The 19,755-nt window shown below is 45.4% G+C and overlaps 1 protein-coding gene across 1 annotated transcript; it reads right to left on the bottom strand.

Annotated features, from left to right (window-relative positions):
- Positions 1-212: 212 nt before the first annotated feature.
- Positions 213-19,039, bottom strand: dvl2 (dishevelled segment polarity protein 2). The gene is made up of 15 exons (XM_079371933.1): positions 18,501-19,039; positions 13,873-13,942; positions 11,539-11,693; positions 8,120-8,229; positions 7,783-7,912; positions 7,408-7,498; positions 7,226-7,295; positions 6,968-7,107; positions 6,152-6,228; positions 5,956-6,023; positions 5,730-5,864; positions 5,295-5,426; positions 4,417-4,593; positions 4,037-4,261; positions 213-2,167 (listed from the first exon to the last, which is right to left on the bottom strand). Exons 1-15 carry the CDS (start codon positions 18,659-18,661, stop codon positions 1,605-1,607), a joined length of 2,304 nt encoding a protein of 767 aa, XP_079228059.1. The 5' UTR covers positions 18,662-19,039; the 3' UTR covers positions 213-1,604.
- Positions 19,040-19,755: the final 716 nt, after the last annotated feature.

Here is a 19,755-nt window from a genome sequence, read left to right as displayed (position 1 = left end):
ACAATTGAGGTATCCACAAAAAAGGTTTTCATTTTACTCTGAAAATAAATTCAAACTTTTTTTCTTAAAAAGTGGAAGAAATATGACAAAAAAAGGAAGCCTTTGGGTACATAAATAGGCAAAAGCATTTTTCACAAAATGTCCATGCGTCTCACACCATCATTCACATTTGATCCGATCTTAAAAAAAAAAAAAAAAAAGCTCAAACTGAATGAAAGTATCAAATTTATTCTCAAATACACAAACAAAGGTGGCGATATGAAATCAAACATGACACAGTCGATGTCATTCTTTTTTGAAATGTTGAGTCTTCATTTAGCACCTTAATAGTTTGGTTATACATGATTTATATAGTCACTCATACAAAAATGAAATGGGTGAATAATGCGAGTCAGTAACATAAAAATAAGCATGGGGAGCTGGGGGCATTTGGATCACAGTAACTTGTGTGAATGTAATCAAAAAGTACCGCTGTCAGCCATCTTTGTTCCTATTAGTACCGTTAAGCCTCTACAGTCCCACACCAACAAGTCCTTATCATTAGAGTTACTGACGACTAGGCCTACGAAGTGATGACTAAACACAAGTTCACCTGACATTCTTGGACCTATTCTCTTTTCACATTAGCTGTTCTGTGTCATTGCATTAACAGAAGTGTAGTAGATATATACAGAGAGGTTCATTGTCAAACAATGTTGGAACATCATGAGGGGTTTTTTTTTGTTTGTGTTTTTTAGTGTACCAGGAGTGTGAAAATGTCTCTTTAAACTGGAAAAGTAAGGCACTCAAAGTCTGTTGCTGCTGTGGAATCTGACACCATGATCTGGATGTTTACTGGATTTGATCCTCTTTCAAGTACACAGTGTACCTGGCACCCTGGGGTGTTAAAATGTGCGGCTCCTGGAGGGACCGAAGTCGTTAGTGTAAAATATAAAAACTTTGCTCTGATAGGAACTCAAAATACGAAACAGATCATTCGTTTATGAAGAAACATAAACAAGCTCATCATTGTGATTAAAGATGTTCCTAATCAGAGATTAGAGTCACAGCCAAAGCTGGCGACCCCTCCCATATCAGTGCAAAAAAAAAAAAAAAAAAAAAAAAAAAAAAAAAGACATAATTGGTGGGGAAAATACTTATTGTTGATCTTTGACAGCAACAATAAGCAATCAAAGCACAGCACTGATTTGTGTTCTCTCCACAAAAGACCTGACCTGAAGCCAGCTGATTTCTGTAGGAGGGGCTAATAAATTATAGTAATGGATTGGTTTTTGACTGGTGTACCTACTGCACATTAGGATGTCTCCAAAACCAGTACCAACACTGGTATTGATACTGGTGTCTGCATCAGAACAATAAAAATGGAGGTAAAGTACAACTGCTCCTCCTGCTTATGGATTTGAATATGACAAACTGTGGACATGAAGTTAGAATTAATCCTAATTTAGTGTTTTTTTTACTTTGTCTTGTTTCCTTTGTGGATGTGAAACCCTGTTCTCACCATATTCATCACAAGTGCCCCGACTCCAAAAGGCCCTCGTGCACTCTGAAAGGTACCGCCAGATCCTCGCTCCACGCCGACTCCACATGAAAGGTCAGAGAGACTACATCACGTCCACAAAGAACTCGCTGGGGTTTCCCATGGCCAGGTGGAAGGACTGACGTGACGCCGTCAGCTCGGGAGGTACGGAGCCGAGGTCGCGGGTGGGCGGGGCTCCGGGAGGCCCCCCTGGGACAGAGGAAGGGGGCGGGGGTAGAGCTGGATGCATGGCCGCCGTGGTCATCTGCTGCGGGTGAGGAAGAGCGTGAGCGGTGGCCATCGCCGGGTGTGGGTGCTGGGGTACCATCATCACCATCATGGGGTTGTACGGCAGGATGCCCGGCGGGTAGGGGGACATGTGGGGAGGGTGGGGCATGCGGTGGTGATGCGAGCGCTGGGAGGAGGCGTGGCTGTGCTCGCTGGGGGCGGCTGAACCGTGGCCGCGTCTCAGGCTGCTGCGGGTGGAGTATTCGGATTCGCTGCCGCTGCCAGAGCGCGAGTCGGCCCCGCCGCCTTCTCCGGGAGCGCCGGAGGGGGATTTCTCTCCTCCGCCCACCGTGCTGCCGGGACCTTTGGAGCTGCGACGTCGCTCGCCCTCGCTCCTCGTAGAGCCGCTGCTCCGGCTCCCTGAGGGCAGACACAAAACACGTTTGAGTTCAGCTCGCTTTAAACGCCATCTTTGCGTGTCTTAAAGGGATACTTCACCCATTGGTGCAAATGGGTGAAGCATCCCTTTAAAGTTTTCATCTTCAGGTGATGTAACCCGTCAACCCTAACACCGTTTGTTTCCTCTTACCTGCCAAAATGTCAGCGTCTCCCTGAGGAGCTAATCAAGCAGTTTAGCACAGAGAGGAAAAGTGAAACCAGAACGTTGGCTTCTCTTCCAGGAGCACGAAAAGCTCATTAAAAGCTCTTTAACATTTGTAACAATGTTAATAAAACCTCGAAACCGTGTTTTCTTGCTTCACTGACAGAGACAGTCAGACAACGATTGAGAACTCCTGTTGTTTTAATATTTCAGCGTTTCAAGCGGCCTCTTACTGATGAATCCACGACCCTTAAAAAGGTCGCCCCGTTAGCTCAGACGTACTGTGTGCTGTGCAGCTCCCTCAACATGCATGAGGGGAGAAAAATATCAGCGACGACATTCAATATAATGCAGGCAGGATCCCGCCCCCCTTCTACCCAGAAGCACACCAGCAATGTACACAGAGCAGATTTAACACCTTTCTGAACATGAAGAAGCTTAGTGAGAGGAGAACTGATAAAACGTGTTACGGCTGTTTCCGTGCAGGAAATGGACGGATGGGGCAAAAAAAACAAAACAAACAGATGTTACATGTTTGGAAGGTTTTCAGTTTGTTGTCACACTCTGAACTGCCCGTTTGTGTGTGTGTGTGTGTGTGTGTGTGTGTGTGTGTGTGTGCGTGGGGGGGGCTGATTTCAAACATTTTGCTAAAGGGGTCCCAGCAGAAAACAAATGTGGACCCATTGATTTCAAGCCATGAAAACATCCTCCCTTTTCTTTTCCTTCTCCACGTCTTTAATCACCTGACCGTGATAATTAACCCTTAGAAGCCGACGATCACTCCGGCGTGATCAAATCACGTGACCAATTCATTACGTAACTGCACAGCGTAGAGCGATGCAGGCACGATCACTTGACAGTGCAGGCTTCAAAGTGTTGCCCAGTTTTTGTTTTATGTCAACAGACGAAGTAAAACAGGAGATATGATCGTTTAAAGTTTAAAAAAATCATACAGTTACCTGCGAATCCGTATCCATCCGTGATATGGGATGGCACAGACACAGACACAGTGTGTGTGTTACTTTGTCTTCGTCATTTTTCGTTATAACAGAAAACGATTAGAAAAAAAAAAATATATATATATATCATATATATGCAAAAAAAAACAAAAAACACTAATATAAACATATATATATATATATATATGTTAGAATGTTTAACAAACTTAAAAAAAGAAGAATGAGATCATATAAGAAATGTTGTGCTGAAAATAAAATGATGGAAACGTGAGCATGGGAAACCTTTTGTAAATTAGAACGTGAAGACAAAATCAAAAGTATTCAAAAACAGCAAAATAGGCTCAGGGCTCTGAGGGTTAAAGGAGCATTACGAAAGATGTATGTCCTTCTCACTTTAGATTCTGGTGATGATTATGTTATTTGTCAGAGAATTAAGGCTGTTTAACGCAGATGCCCCCCCAACGCGGATGTTTCGGGCGCCCCTTGGTTCGCCAGGCAAACTCAGTTGTGATGCAGCGATGGTGAACAGGTTCAGACTGATTCTATCCGACCCTGAGAAGCCTCCAGGAGCAGAAACGTGGTCATACTCGGATCGATTGGAGATGCTTAAAAACAAAAAGCGGTTAGAACGCAGAACAGCTTCGGCGTCACGGCTCCCTGTTCGAGTGATCTATGACACATTAAATCAGCTTGTGAGGTTCTCTTAACGATGACCACGTGACTGCTCACCTTCGCTGTGCTGGCTGCCGGTGCTGCCCGGGGCGTAGCTGTAGCTGGTGAGCTCGTGGTACGGCGGCGGCTGGCTGGAGAAAGGATGTGTGGGGTACGGCTGGTAGGGGAAGGTGTGCATCATGGGCCACGGGGACGCTCCAGGGAGGGGGAGGGGGGCCAGGGTGTCCTGGTCTGAGGCCCCGCTGGAGCCATCGTTGTCGTTCAGGGACAGGTTCGCCATGTCTGAGAGGAGATAAGAGGAATATTCTGGTTATCAGATTTAACTTGACTGATGGCAGCACATCTGCAGCGTCAACCGTCTCCGGTGTGCAAACGGGCTCAAGAGCAACTGATTGAAGTCAGCGTCCGATTTCCACGCGGCTCAGATTGTTACTCACAGTTCTCGCAGTCGCTTAAATCTCCAAACACGTAGTAACACTGTTCGGAGAAGGTGATCTTGTTGACCGTGTGTCGGATGAAGCCGGCCTTCAGCAGGTTGCTGGCGTACTTCCTGGCTTCGCGGCGGTCCTGGAAGCCCTCGATGTGATGGAACAGCCACTCCACCACGTCCGAGCCTGGAGGAGCGTTTAAGACACTGTAAGACCACTCGCAGTTCAACGGAAGAGGCGGCGCATGACGGGAAGGTCTACCCATGATGCAATGCTCCTCAGAAAACATACTGACATAACAGGATTCATTGATCACTAAACAGGTAGTCTATAAATTATTGTAAGTGCTTGGCACCTTTCTCACAAATCTCTCTCTCTTTGCCTGATTTCTGACTCTAGCCACTGTCGTATCAAAATAAAAGCCCCCACATAAATGGAGAAAAAATAAAAAAATAAAAGTAATACATTTATTGGAATATCTATGAACCCTGAAGACTCCTGAATGTGTAAACTAAGCTAAAAGATCAGATGAGACATTAAACCTCACTATCTGAGCAAAGAAATCAATGTGGTTGCAAATAAGAGAAACACACAAAAAGTCTGTTTTGTTTTTGGGGTGACGCCTGAGGACCTTCAGATATAACATCCAAGAGGCTCAAAATGAAGCAACGTGTAGTTTATGTCACCGCGATGCAGGTGACTCAAATTTAGCAGATGTTTCCAGTTTTCTTTTTTTCCCCTCTCTCCTCCTACAAGTCACGCTGTACTCATTCTGGGAACATAATGCCTGCCCTGTAAAACCGTGTGAGGCCTCGCAGCCATCATTAAACTCATGCTCTCTCTCTCTCTCTCTCTCTCTCTCTCTCTGCCTCGTCTCCACTTCTCACCGAGGAAAGCGTTGGGGATGGTGATCTTCAGCCACATGCGGTCTCTGACCTCCAGACCAGACTCTGGTGAGGCCATGGCTTTGGCCACTGAGGCCATGTCGGAGTGCAGCGATAAGTTGAAGTCATCGAAACCTGGATTGAAAAACAAAGAAAGAAATGTAGACGGTGAGGGTGAATGAAAGAATAACAGATGAAATCAAAACTTGGTCAAAGCTGAAAGGAGAGGAGTGGTACTTTGAAGAGATCAAAAGCAGGAAAGCAGCAGACGTCATTCATCACATCATGTAAGAACAGCCACAAAATCACAAAGACAGATGTGAAAGACGATTCTGGTCTCATTACAACAGAATGATGGAAAAGAGACATGGAGAGGGGAAGACCGCCTGGCAAAGAAAACGAGGCCGGGAGATGCAGCTTCACGTGAGGGACACTTACGTTCAGTCTCTGTGACGGAGGACGACGACGTGATGGTGCTGAGGGAGGAGCTGCCTGGGAAAGCAGGGTACGCCCCCGTCATGGCGACAGAGTGGCTCACCCACGCCGCCGGGTCTATGGGTCGGATCGGTTCATCTGCACGGGCGGAGAAGAAGTTAGGGAGCAGTAAAAAGGAGAAGGGGGGGGAAAAAAAAGTGGACACACGGAGACGGATGTGAACACGTACTGCGAGGCAGAGTGAAGTAGCCCTGAGGAGAAGGGTCCCAACACTTGGCCACTGTGAGGATGATGGGCCTAGAAAACAACAACAACAACAACAACAACAACAACAACAACAACAGACTGATCAGACATCATTACCGTTTACACCTTTGTCTTTTTTTCCTGATAGATTTTGATTGTGAAAAGTAACGGCAGCTCACCCTGGCTTGTGAACGATCTCTCTGAGTACCCGTACAGCGTCGTCATTACTCATGTTCTCAAAGTTGATGTCATTCACCTGATGAAGAAAGACAAACATTTGACAGTTAAAAGAAGAAGTCACTTTAGGGTGGGAAGGCGTTTTCCCCCTCGCGCCACTTTTTCCTGCCGACTTTCTGCAGCTTTAGCGTCTCAAATTGTCGACGCTCCGGTTTCCGATCCAGCCTTCACAACAGCACCCCCCAAGTCTCCGACAAGACTCCTCCCCTCTGTCGCCCCCTGGTGGTGAAACGAACTACCAAACTCCACTCGATCTGCAGAGTCCCTTTTGCGACCTTTAAGAAAAAGCTAAAGACCCAGCTCTTCCCTGAACACCTACACACTCAATGATATTGATGTTAACGGTATTTAAGGTGATTTCGATTGGAACTCTCAAGAACAGCCGTCGACGTCTGAGCACTTCCTGTCAGCAGCTTTGTGTCTGATCAGACTTAAAGCTGTTTGTTTGCACTTACTGATGTCATTTCCTCCTCTCAGATCTTGATTTGTTGTTCTTACTCTGTGATGTGCGTGGCTTTGGATGAAAGCATCTGCCAAGTGAATTGTAGAAATTGTGACAAACTAAATCTGTGATTTCCTAAATGTATTTTGAACCCTTTCACAACATTATGCAAATTTTCAAAAAGCACATGATTGAGAAATTATCCAGAACGTTCTATGTCGACTGAGCTGTGGTCCTGAATTGCTCCCTTGAACCGTTTTTTTTCCCGACAAACCGCTCTCGGGTGAAGGATCCGGTCGCTGTTACTCTTCCTCACCTGCAGCAGCATGTCTCCAGGCTCAATACGTCCGTCTGCAGCCACAGCTCCTCCCTTCATGATGGAGCCGATGTAGATTCCTCCGTCTCCCCGTTCGTTGCTTTGACCCACAATGCTGATGCCGAGGAAGTTGTACTTCTCTGGATCCATGAAAAACAGAAGGCGAAAAGTGTTAAAACCGCACACGTTGTCAGGACAACGGGAGGTGAATTTGACTCCGAGCTCAAGTTGTTGTCAGGCACTCAGGAGTTTACGGACCCATGTTGAGGGTGACGGTGATGATGTTCAAGGACATGGTGGAGTCAGTCACACTGCTGAAGGAGGACGCCTTGAGATGGAAAACAAAACATACAAGTTCAAAAGTACAACCGTAGAATTACAAATTTAAGCAAGAAAACACAAATCCATCGATGAGGGGAAAAAAGCTCAGCAGCACATACCCTCTCTAAACGCGGGGGGCGCTGTTTCCTGCGTCTGCGGTGCCGTTTAAGAAGCCTGGAGGCTGTGCTCTGCTCTGTCGCACTGCTGAACCTGCAGGTTTAAAAGCACGCCGTCACCAACCTTTGCGTTTATTTTATTGTCTAAAAACAACAAAGATGGGGATTTCTAAAGAAAAAAATCTATCCACTTATTCATAGATTCTTAAAACACCTTTTATTAAACACTAATCTGAAGACACTATCCCCCAAGATCAATCAAACAATCAAAAGAATCCAAATAATACGGTTGCTCATTGGGAGCTGAGCAGCGTGCAGACCGCTCTCTCTTTATTTTTGTCCTGCACCTGTATGCACGTTAGTCTTTCTCCTCCCCACCTGCTCATCGTGTCGTCGTCCTCGGAGTCACAGAAGCTGGTGGTCTCCAGCTCGCTGCTCATCACCGTGCTGGAGCTCTCGTAGCCCGCCAGGTGGCGCTCCAGCCGACTCTGACCGTTGATCCGAGGCCCTGGGAGAGAGAGAGAAAGCCCGGCGACGAGTGAGAGAGTTTTTCATGTTTGCTTTGGTTTCCCTATAGATCACAAACACGCCTCTTCTCCTCACATTCCTTGATTTATATCACACGCTGCTTGTTTCTCGGCTGTTTGGCGGCTCGCCATATCTTGATGGCTAACAGTCATAAAAAGGGCATTTCTTGTCATCTGCTCTCTCTCACCGTGCTGCTCCATGCTCTCTCTGTGTCGGGGTCTCTCTCTCCTGAAGGAAACGACGGACTCGGTTTCCGTCTGCTCGTCCAGCGTCTCCACGCTGCCCGTCGCATTGGGACTGGAAAAGATTTAGAGCGAGAACAAACTCTGTATTCACGTCGCTCTGCCAAAGTGATGACCATGAGAAGTTTTTCCAGATGTACAAATGATATTATTAAGCAAAGAGGATGAAACAATGCACTCCTTAGAAAAGACTCAGAGTGGACAATGACGACTTGATGCAGCAGAAGCAGACAGATCTTCCATTCTTTGACCAACGCTGTGTTTTCATTTGGCTGAGTCATGTTAGCAGCTGATCTGGCCTTAAAGAGGACATGTTATACCCCGTTTCACATTTTCAAACAGTCCCCCTGTGATCTAAGCGAAACATCTGTAATGTGCTTTGGTCCAAATATAACATGAATCAAGCACCAGAGGAGGTTTGTGACCCTGTAGAAACCAGCTCTCTCAGAACGCTCTGTTTTGGTGTCTGTCTCTTTAAATGCAATGAGCCCCCCCCCCCCATCACTCCTCTGTAGAGAATAAAAATGGCTGACCTGCACAAAAGTTTTACTCTAGACTGGAGGTGGAGTCCATGGGTGGAGATATCAGATATTTTCTTACCAGAATGCAACTTGTGATGTCACAAAATTTAGAAACGGAGCTTTTGTCTCTGTGTGGACAGACCAGAAACAAATGACTGAGTGGATTTATTTCAAATTTTGTGGCTTGATAGAAACTCAGGTTACCCACATCTACGTTTAAAAACATTTTAAAAGGTGGACTTTTCATAACATGTCCCCTTTAAGCAGAGAGGTGAGATTGTATTTAGTTACATAGGACAGGAGTCAGTGACGTTTTGAAGAGCTGTAATGACATTTTCAGTTTTAACAAGGAGCCGAGATGCATTTACTCGTCCTGTAAAGGTTTGGTTTGATATCATATGTGGAAAGAGAGCCTTTGAGTGGAAGAACAGGAAGTGCTGCTGCTGTATCAGGTGTTTGATCCACTTGAGTCGATGATGTAAACCTACACTTACTGTACACTCTTAGCCGTTACATAATGAGTGGAGCACTAATCCACAGCCTTCAAGGAAACGCTTGCTGCCCTTTGTGATCATGAGCAGGACTTCACTAAAAAAAGGGAGTATTATAACTCTCCAATGTTTCATTAGGCCGACAGATAACAGCACTAAGAAGTCTCCAAACCAGGCAGCACACCCAAGGGAGCATTTTGCACCGAGGGTTTCAGTAACCAACAGGATGCTCAACGCTCGGGACGTTTTACCTGCAGAAATATTACACATTTGCAAACCTCCACTTTCTGTACATGTAACTGTTTCTATGTCGCCTGTGTGCCATTTGATGTTATCCCTGTGTATTGTGTTGTTCTGTGTGCACCTGCTGCAGAACAACCCCCCCCTCTTCTTGAGGGACAAAAAAAAAAAAGAAAGAAAAAAGATCTGAATCTGAAAGCCAGATGCAAACAGGATGAAAGAAAAACAGAAAAAAGCGAGCGAGGCTTTTCCTCATCAGATAATTTCAGCACAGCTCATTTTCCAGATGGAGCGGCAGCACTGATCAGGGTCCAAACACCGGGATGGAAAGAAACAAGTCATTTGGGTTCATTTTTCCAGCAACTATACCGCACATTTATTGCAGTTAAGAATTGTATTCATTTGAATCTGGTTTCAGGAACCATCGGGCCACCGTCCTGCAGCCACAGGAGACGGGACGAGGACGAGAAGGAAGAGATGAATGTGAGCACTGCGGCGTGATGGGAGGCTGCACTGACGGCTCTAAACTCCAGGTGACCCCTGAAGCCAGACTTCAAGAGCTCCAGACGACTTCCTGAGGAGCTAAGAAGCTTTTAAAATGATTGTATATGTTGGGCGGTGCAGGCTCTGCTCAGATGACCGCTATGGTTTAGAATAATAATGAAAACACCTCTCAATTATTCTTCGAATGTCTGACATGACGGCCTGGTGGTTTCACTCTCTAAACGGGATTTCTTACGACCAACGGATCAAATCACTGATCTGAAAGACCAACATGTTCGCTCACCTACAAAGCATGCGGACACATTAGGCTCAGCATGTTGCGTTTCTCTGCGGTATGTGCGCGTTCTCTCGGCAGGTTCCTAACAAGTCACTCGTCCTTGGAGGTTGTACTGGATGTGCAGCCTGCTACGCCCAGGACAAGGCTGCATAAAGCCCCTGAACAAAACTGCCTCGCCCCCCCGTTGATCCCCTCTGCATCACCAGAACAGAGTTCTGATTATACATGTGAAATAATCAGGAGAGAAGGCAGGGCTTCTGCTTCCCTTTCAGTTTGCACACAAACAATACAACGTGTTGCTGAGCAAACTTTCAGCCCTGTATTCTAAATCTTTAACGTCGAAAAGCAGGGATCTCCTGTGCCTCTCTTTTGTTTAAACATTAATTGTTGGAGTGAGTGAGTGAGTGAGTGAGTGAGTGAGTGAGTGAGTGAGGTGAGACTTAACCCCACGCCGCCCTCTTTGAAGGACTACAGCCTCAAGTTGAAGTTCAAGTCGTGAGGCCGTCTTCTCCGTTTCTCTACGTAAACATCACAGGAGAGCACGAGTTGGCGTTACATTGTTTGCGCAGTGGATCAGCACTACATAAACACTCAAGCCCATTTCCTTGTCGATGTGTAAACCCAGCCAACATGATGGTGACGGCTACAGACACACCGGCGCTCAGTTATTATGCTAAATGTGATTTTTACGAGTCAGACGGGGATTTTAAGAACACGCTGAAGGACAGCAGACTTCACAATGCAACACAAACAAACGGACTGAAAGGTTAGCAGACGTTTCTAAAGGACCCTTGGCTATGCTACGAGGCTGTGCTAACAGTCAGTGACCGTCATTCCTTTACATGTTGAGCCTCTTGGAAATAATTAATATTAAACTGTGATATAAAACTGGTTTGTTTCATTGAATACAACCAGGTAACGTTAGCTAATAAACTGAGCAGCTTGATTTTTATATCACAGGGACAAATTAAAAAAACATTTCTGAGTTAGCCAAAAGGCTCATTTTCATCCGTTGTCCCAGATTTGATCAATTGATGAACAAACATTTATTAACATTCATAAAGGATGCTCAAAACAAAAATAAATGACCAACTGGTAGCTAGCAGGTCAAACCCATGACATCTATACGTGAGAAGAACAGCTTCTTTAATAACGAGGCCTTCAGCAGCACAGCTCATGAGCTGCTGTTTTCTTGCTATTCTTGTTGTAACTGTATACTGGGAGTGCAGGAGATGTTCAGCAGCTACATGAGTGTATGTTCAATAACAAATGAAGCCTCACTTCAGGAGGTTTTTTTTTTGTGTGTCTCCATGTCTGAGTGAGTGTCTTACTGGAAGGACGGGGGTCTGGAGTCCCCGATGCCCCCGGTCCTCTCGGCAGGTGGAGGTGGGAGGGGCGGAGGAGGGGGCGAAGGCTGGGTCGTGGTTTCCACAGGGGGCACCACGGCCACGGGAGGCTCCGCCGCAGGAGTGTCTGAAGACACCAGCTGCAAAGAGAGAGGATAGAAAGTCAGGTTTAAAAAAAAAAACAGGAGAGAAGTGTGAATTAAGTCAGAACACACCAGGAGTTTGAGAGTAAAATGGGCTCAAAGCAAAGTGAGCGACGAGACGGTGAGAAACGCAGAGGGATGAAAGGAGGTTTGAGGGAGGAGAAACGGGTACGATGTCAACTGCTTTGACACACAAACACTGCAGTCTTTTCAGACGGACGTCTCAGGGGCGAAGTGAAACACGATCCTACACTTAACCTGTCTCCCTGCATTATACAACACAAGTGGCCACGTAGACACACACGCAGGTGTGACACGGCGACGATCAGGATGAATGACATGTCGCGTCGCGTTACATAAAACACATAGGAAGGGAACGTAGCGTGGTTCAAACCAGTCAGGAAAAGATATGGGCGTATCTGGCTGAAATATATAAAATCGTTATGAGTCCATTATTCTGCACAGACTGACGTAAACACCCTTTACAGAGCCCCCCCCCCATCCAAATGCTATGCAACATTCATCTTCTGGGATCCCCCCGTCGAGGCCTGCAGATCACATGTCAGTCCCTCTGAGATTTGTTACCCCCCCCCCCTTTTAAGCTTTCGCTCAGTCTTATGCACTTAACAGACCTGCTGATCTGGGCCCCTTCCCCATGTTTTGTCTCTATTCAAATGAAACCTGCAGGCTGGGGGGGGGGGGGGGGGGGGGTCCGGGTCTTCTTCTGGAGAAACGTATGACGAACTGGCCACTCTCTCCTCTCTCCTGTAACTCGTAACCGGCTGTGCCGTTTAATCCTTCCTCAGACACGGACTGGAACAAAGAGAAGCTCCTCACGCACACATTCAACGTCGTCTCCAGAAAGAGCCTTTAAACACGCATTTCATCAAACTTCACATTAACAGACTGGACGTATTTTTGTAGGCCAACCCGGAAGTAGCTTCGCCACGGGTTCAAATGAGAATTCTCCTGTGGGATTTTTATCCCATTGGATTTCGGATCATTGCAGAGAATAAGCTCGGTGTCAAACACACGTTTCTGATGTTTAGCTGTTTTAGTTCAGCGTGATAATCTTAATCTTTACACATGAACACCATTTATAAGAAGTTTGAAGCGTTAATGCAGTAATGAGAAGTTAAACGCTAACGTTATGCTACAAGCTACACCGCGGTCGGTTGATTTTGACGTCACGACCGTTATGCTTCATCGATCTAATCAGCGGTTTTGACAAGCTAGCTAAACATTAGCTTAATAAGTTGTTTATTATTCACAAGAGCTCTGAAAAACATGACTGGAGGCTGTAAGGAGGATTAGGGAGAGACTTCCCCGACAACCACTGTAGTTTCAGTTAGCTACTCGTTAGCAACCGTCGTTTAAAGAACGCGTAAAAACTTTCAAATTCACAGGTGGGGTCTTAGCTAACGTAGTTTATCTCGTCTGACAAAACGTCAACATCTCTTCAGCTCGTGTTAACCACAGACCTTACTTCAGGCGTCTAAACACAAACCCATTCAAAATCCCCATTGACTTTTAGAGTTAGGAACCCATGGCGCTAAAATGCTAACTCACTTCCTGGTTTTAGGACTCATTCCGGTGCCGGTCTTTAAAGAGGCCTGGCTGCGTCAGACCATCTTCATGCGTAGTTTAGTGAACGGCTGAGCTAAACGAAGAGAAGAGTACGCCACGACCTCCGTGCACGTCACTAAACGGCTGCATTATGATCTCTGTTCTTGTGTTGATCGTGGGGTTCTGTTAAACGAGTTCATATGAAGGCAAATACTCTCATTATAGCGTCGCAGAGCGGACTCTGTTGATTCGTCGGCTACTTCAGTGTCTTTTTTCGTACATCACATCCTACCTCAGGAGACACCCCCCCCCCCCCACACACACACACACCCTTTAAGTATGTTTCCTTCTGTGGCTGCACAGAACGTCTGCGTCAGCTTTCCCAACCTCTCAAGAAGATATTTCTCACCAAACACACACGCACAGCTTCAACTAGATAAGAGTCTCTGCGTCTTATCAGAGATTATGATTCGTCTGACGGGATGAGGATGATATGTAAGGGGAAAAAAAAAAGTTTCTGAAAGCTGCTTCTAACTGATGTTTCAAACATGAATAGTTCAGATCTGGAAGGCTTCAACTCTCACTGGTGTTACAAAGAGTCTTTCCTTACCCATGACACCACTCTGCCGTTGAAACATGGAAGCTTGGCGCCGTCGTCAGAAATCTCTTCTTTAACCACCCTGAAAGAGAGAGAGGGACAAAGTGAGCAAACAAAGGAATCGGTCGTTTTCTTTTCATAACATCATGACACGTGTGCGTGTGTGCGTGCGTGCGTGTGTGCGTGTGTGTGTGTGTGAGTGAGTGATCGGCTTCAGATCAGGCATCGTTCCTTCACACTACGATCACATTAGCTGAGACAGATTACGCTCTAAGAAACTCAAATGTCACTAACAGACGCCGCGGAGACGTTGGTGTTCAGATATTTCTGTTTCAATGCGTTGAAATGATTTCTGTCCTCGGACTCTTCCCATCACACGTTTTAAAGCAGCTACAGTTCAGCAAAGCTGAAAACACAAGGCGCTCGTTTGATTGGACGAGAGAAATAAGTTTGTGACATCACAACTCCACACAGACAGAAAAGCTCTGGGGTGCTTCCATGTGCGCCGCACGTCTTTCCCGTCTCTATGACGACTACGGCTGCTGTACCTCAGACACGTTTAGATTGTGACGTTTTAGATTCAGCGCCTTTCTCAAAAGTTGAGCGATTTTCAACTTGAGCGCTAACACAAATAAAATAAAATAAAAATGTTGGGCGCTGAGACCGCTCTCCACTCATTGAAAACAACTGAAAAAAATAAAGAAATAAAGTTTGAACCTTCCCGACAAACCTGAAGCTGCGACGTGGGCGCCGTGCTCCACGCTGAACGCTCGATTCAATCGTCCTCGAGGACATGAGACACAGAAGACAGCAAAATGAAGACTTAACTAGATCACCTTTAACCTACATTTGAGCTGCAATGATTGATGCATCAACAAATTATTAACATGATTATTGTCGAAAGAAATATTTTGTTTATAGCTCCGTTTGTGATCATGTGATTTATCACTGAACGTCGCGCCACTCCTTTGAATTCTGAAAACCAGAATGGTGGGGGGGGGGGGGGGGGGGGATGTCCCGTGTGGTGACCCTGTGACCATCAGCGATGGAAGCTGTGTCTGCTTTGGTCAACAACAACAACAAGCAGGAAAGACGGCAGCCATTGGCTCTCGCTCGGCTTTTCACCATGAGAGTGACCAATGTCTGCCCGGTGGGAGAGACAACCACCCTTGAGCAAGGCACCAAAGCCACCACGCACCCTGCGTCCGATCACTACTTTGTGTTTGGACACCGACTTCATTTCACACATGGCCGTGATGATGATGATGATGATGATGATGAAGAGGATTTCATGTTTTCTCCTGATTCTTTTTACTTGCAGTTGCCGTTTACAGAAAGATGCTAATCCAATTCTCTAAAATAAAAAGAACAGCAGGAGCCTGTGCACGTCCAGAGCTCCTCAAAGACGACACATCCGTCTGGCTCGTCTTCCGTCTTCTCCCAACATGCTGCTGCACTGGTTGAGTGGGACAGAGCGACGCGGAGGACACTTGACTGGACTCTTGATGCTTTCCGGCTTCGTCTGCCAGCGTGCCTCGTCTTCTTGGTCAGGCTCCGCTGGGCTGTTAGTAAGCAGCTGCTGAGAGCTGGTTTTTGTGGCGGAGTGTTAGCACACGGCCAGATTGTTGTGGGAAGTCGTGGGGAGTTGTTAAAGGAAGCTTCTCCGAGGAACTCTGTGTGTGTGTGTGTGTGTGTCTACTGAATGTTCGCTAACAGACATTTCTTCGTCGTCTCATTTATTTAACCCCCCCCGTCCGTCCGTCTCTCCCAGGGAAAAAAAAAAAAAAAAGCAGCATCTCGACAGCGGCTGAACAGATGCAACATTCTTCTCTGGAGAGTGTAATTGTCTTCATTCCCGGCTCCTCCAAACAAACAAGGCAACACAGACGAGAGTCATTTCACACACTCACTAAAATGCCTCCAATAATGCACAAACAAGCCTGAAATATGCTGCGTCCTGCCGGATCTCAAACCTGAAGCCTGCAACCCCCCAACTTCCCTTTTTCCCCTCCACACAGTCCCCTTGCTAGCACTAAATTCCTTAAAGCCAACACAGTTCCCCCCTTTTCAACAATTCATCTTCCTGTACTCAAGAGAATATCTAATAACTGAGCGAACCCCCCCCCCCTCCCTCTCTCTCCTTGTGGATGCACCAGACACCCAGCAAATGGCCTCCGTCCAGCTCCAGGTTTTCAGCCCCGACTGAGGGCCGCCACACACACACACACACACACACACACGGCCCTCTCAGGTCGACAGCTGGCCTCGTACCAGGGGCAAATGAAAACACACACTTTTACACACTTCTCTCCTGGGTCAGAGAGAGAGCGAGAGAGAGAGAGAGAGAGAGAGAGAAGTCCCTGCTTTGATTGGACAGCTGACTCCGAGCTATGTTTGAAATGTTTCATCTGAACTCAGTCGGAGATATTCAGAGTGCGGAGCTGAGAGATGTGACTTAAAGCACAGGGAGGTTGTTTTTTTTTTTTTTTTGTCTTCTTTGCTCTGCTGGTCATGTTTGAGTGGGTGGATTTATCGAGAACAGGACTTTTAGCTTTTTGGGGAAAAAAAAAGAAAAAAAAGAAAAAGAAAACATGGCGTGCTGACTTCCAGCCACACATGGTCTAAACGTAATCATGTCCTTTTCAGTGACACGGGGGGAAAACAACATTTGACAAGCCGGAAAGAACACTGATGATTGTGGGGAGATTTGATCAAGTTACAACAACACAAGGAGACGTTTCACTGTTCAAAACAACAAAATAAAAGAGTTATCAGGGTCACAGGTCATCGGCATCTTATTGGAAGAGAAATCTAACAATACAGAGATGACATCATACAGTTGATGAAGGCTGTTACTTAAAGGAGTCAAAGTCAAACTCCAACACTGTAAATGAAGGTGGATGGATTATTTAAAGAGACTCACAGATCTGTCTGATAGCTGATGGCCTCTAATGTTTATAGTTTGGTCAACGTGAATTTCCCTCGGGATCAATAAAGTATCTATCTATCTAACGTGTGCTGCTTCCCAAACTAACGTTAACTCAGATATGGATCGGTCCATTCAAGAGCGGCGAGTAAAACAGGACGACTGGAGGAAAAGCAGAAACATTTCCCATGACGACATCTTCGACCTCGCTTGAAAAATCCTGAAGAAAAGAAGCCAACGTTTGGCTCGTGAAGCCGGCTCCTCAAACGTGAGAGTCTCTGCGTTAGACTCCAGTGAACTGAACATCTTTTGACTTCTGTTCAAGAAATCAAGACTTTTTATTTAAACGCAGCGTTACGCTTCCAAACTTCGTCCCTAAAGTTCAAACGACACTTTAACAACAAAACTATTTCTTTTAAACGTGAAGATTTCTCCAGAAGATGATTTAGGTCGGAGTTTCAGACAGACTTGGAGAATCACAGCCAAAAAAAACTTCTTTTTTTTTGGTCCATAAACAGGAGAGTGAAAGTAAAGCAGATAACTCTAAGCCTCTTCAGGTAAACAAACATGGTCTGTTTTCTGACTGTAAACAGCTGAGGCCACAAACAAGAACCCGGATATGACCTCATTGTTTCATAGTCTGACCGAGCGTGTTTAAGGTGATGTGATTAGAAAAATAGATAAACTGGACTCTTTACTTTATATTTCAACATCTCAGACAGTGACGAGCTCTTGTTTCAGTACATTGTAAAAGGATGTTATTAATATTCAAAGGACGTGCATCCACTGGGCAGCTCCATCCCACCAGCTCTGCCAAGGCCTGATGAAAAGCCATCACATCCATTTCTTTTCTTCTTTTTTTGACATGTTAGTTGACACAGCAGCCGCTGTAGTCATGGCTCTGATGGTTACCATCCAAAAAGAGAGAGGAGAGAGAAAAAAAAAAAGGGAAGGGAAGCAAATGGCCCGGCCTTAATACTCATCCAGGACTACAATGTATTTAACAGGAGCCCTAAGGGTCTCACTGGGTGAATAAACCACAAACATGCATTCCTATGCAAGAAAAAAGCACAGCCAGTCTCAGTGAGAAAAAAAAAAAAAAAAGATTAATTGATAGAGGAGAGGAAACAGGAGAGAAAAGGTGGGGGGAGAGGAAGGGGAATGAAAAGGATGGCTGGCAGGCCAAAGTGTTAAAGAGGGGAGACAAAACCCCCTGGCTTCAGTCCCCACTGAAAGAAAAGGAGAGGATTTCACAAGATGATGGACTGAAGGAGGGAGGCATGAGGATTAGCAGCAGAGACGGGGACTGCCTCCCATTGTAATGATGATGTTTTCTAAGAAATGTCCCCAGCCTTACATAGCCCGCAGTATTTATAGAAGCACTTGTATATTCATCACAGGTCATTATATATCTGCTCAGATTGTGATAAAGGGCGGTGTACATTATCCTTCAACCTGAAGTTATTCCCTGTGACCAACACACGACAGCCGGTCACAAGATAGGATTGCATGACTTATTTGACACGCTCATACCTTTTTTCTTTACTGAAAATAAAGTCACATTCAAGCGCTGGTTTTCAGGGATTTTTTTTTCGGGTTTTATTGTGCTTTACTTCTCCTACAAAAGCTGTGAACAACTTTGAGTTAGTTTGTATGCAAACCACACACAGCTCTTCCCTGCAAAAAAAAAAGGAGTTTAAAAAAAAGAGCTCACCCGAAGTCCTGGTCCATGGACTTAAAGAAGAACTTGTAGTTTGGCTTGTTCAGGACTTGTTTAAAATCCAGTAAAGTGATATTTTCGGCAGCGATGGGGATCTTCACCAAATACGGCGTCTCCTCTTCGTCGATGTGATAAATTATTTTGGTTTCCGCCATCTCTCCGGCTGAGTTTTATTCCTCCAAAGCTAAAAAAGCCCCCTCTCTCTGTGTGAGGTGAGGTAGCGTTAACTTTGTTGGGTAGTTAGCTCTCGGCGCAGCTAGCTCGGAGGCTAACGAGACGGCAGAGGTGAAACGATGATGGCCACTGAGATTTGTTCCGCGCAGAGAGGACGTGAAGAAGAAGAAGAAACTCTGCAGCTCCGACGAAGTCAACAACTCTCATTCCCCCTCCTGGAACCGAGGGGAGAAAGACGGCGGACACGCTACATTCACACGACCCGACTTCAGACAACTTTTCCCCCAACAAAAACATCCAGGGGAGGGGGGCTAAAAACTTTTTCAACACTTTTTTTTTTGCGAGCCAACGCGGCGTATGACGTCAACACGTTGACCCCCCTCCCTTTCTTCTACGCTCTTTACATACCACACAGGATTTTACCCCATTTTTTAAAAATGTTATTATTTTCATTTGATAAATTTGAAATTTAAACATCTCTGTCGTGATCTTGTGGTATAATAGACTACTGCAGCTTTGTGAATTAAAAAAACCTGCTCTATAAAGATAAAAACACAAAGGTATTTTCACCCTTTACACCATTTGGCTATTTCTTCTTAATTTCATTGTAACAAATAACATGTTATATTCTTTATTCAGCATTACCAAGTCACATCAATGTTCTTTCCATCATTGAAAACATTCATCTGTATCCATGTGAAGTCACCCTGTAGGTTATAGGTCCTCCTAGTGCAGACCACCATGCTGCTTTCTTCTGGAGACCTCTGGATCTGTTTTGAAATTAAAATGTAATAGCCTCCAGACAATTCACACTTGCTCAAAAGGGGAAAGGGTGAAAATAGATGAAGAACATGTTGCAAGGAAACTGTCTAGGTTATTTTTTGTCTGATACTGTTGATAACATAAGATTGAAAATGATTTTGCTTATTTTTTTATTTGCAGAGGCGGACATACACAAAACAACAAGTTAGACAAAGTCGACAGTCATTAATATCAATAAGACATTCATACAATGACAGTCTATTATTTTAAATGGGTCAGATACTACTTTTGTGTTTTTTTTTATTGGGAGACT

Source organism: Symphodus melops (genome assembly GCF_947650265.1).
Source record: "Symphodus melops genome assembly, chromosome: 20".
NCBI lineage: Eukaryota > Metazoa > Chordata > Actinopteri > Labriformes > Labridae > Symphodus > Symphodus melops.
This window is presented reverse-complemented; position numbering and strand designations above follow the sequence as displayed.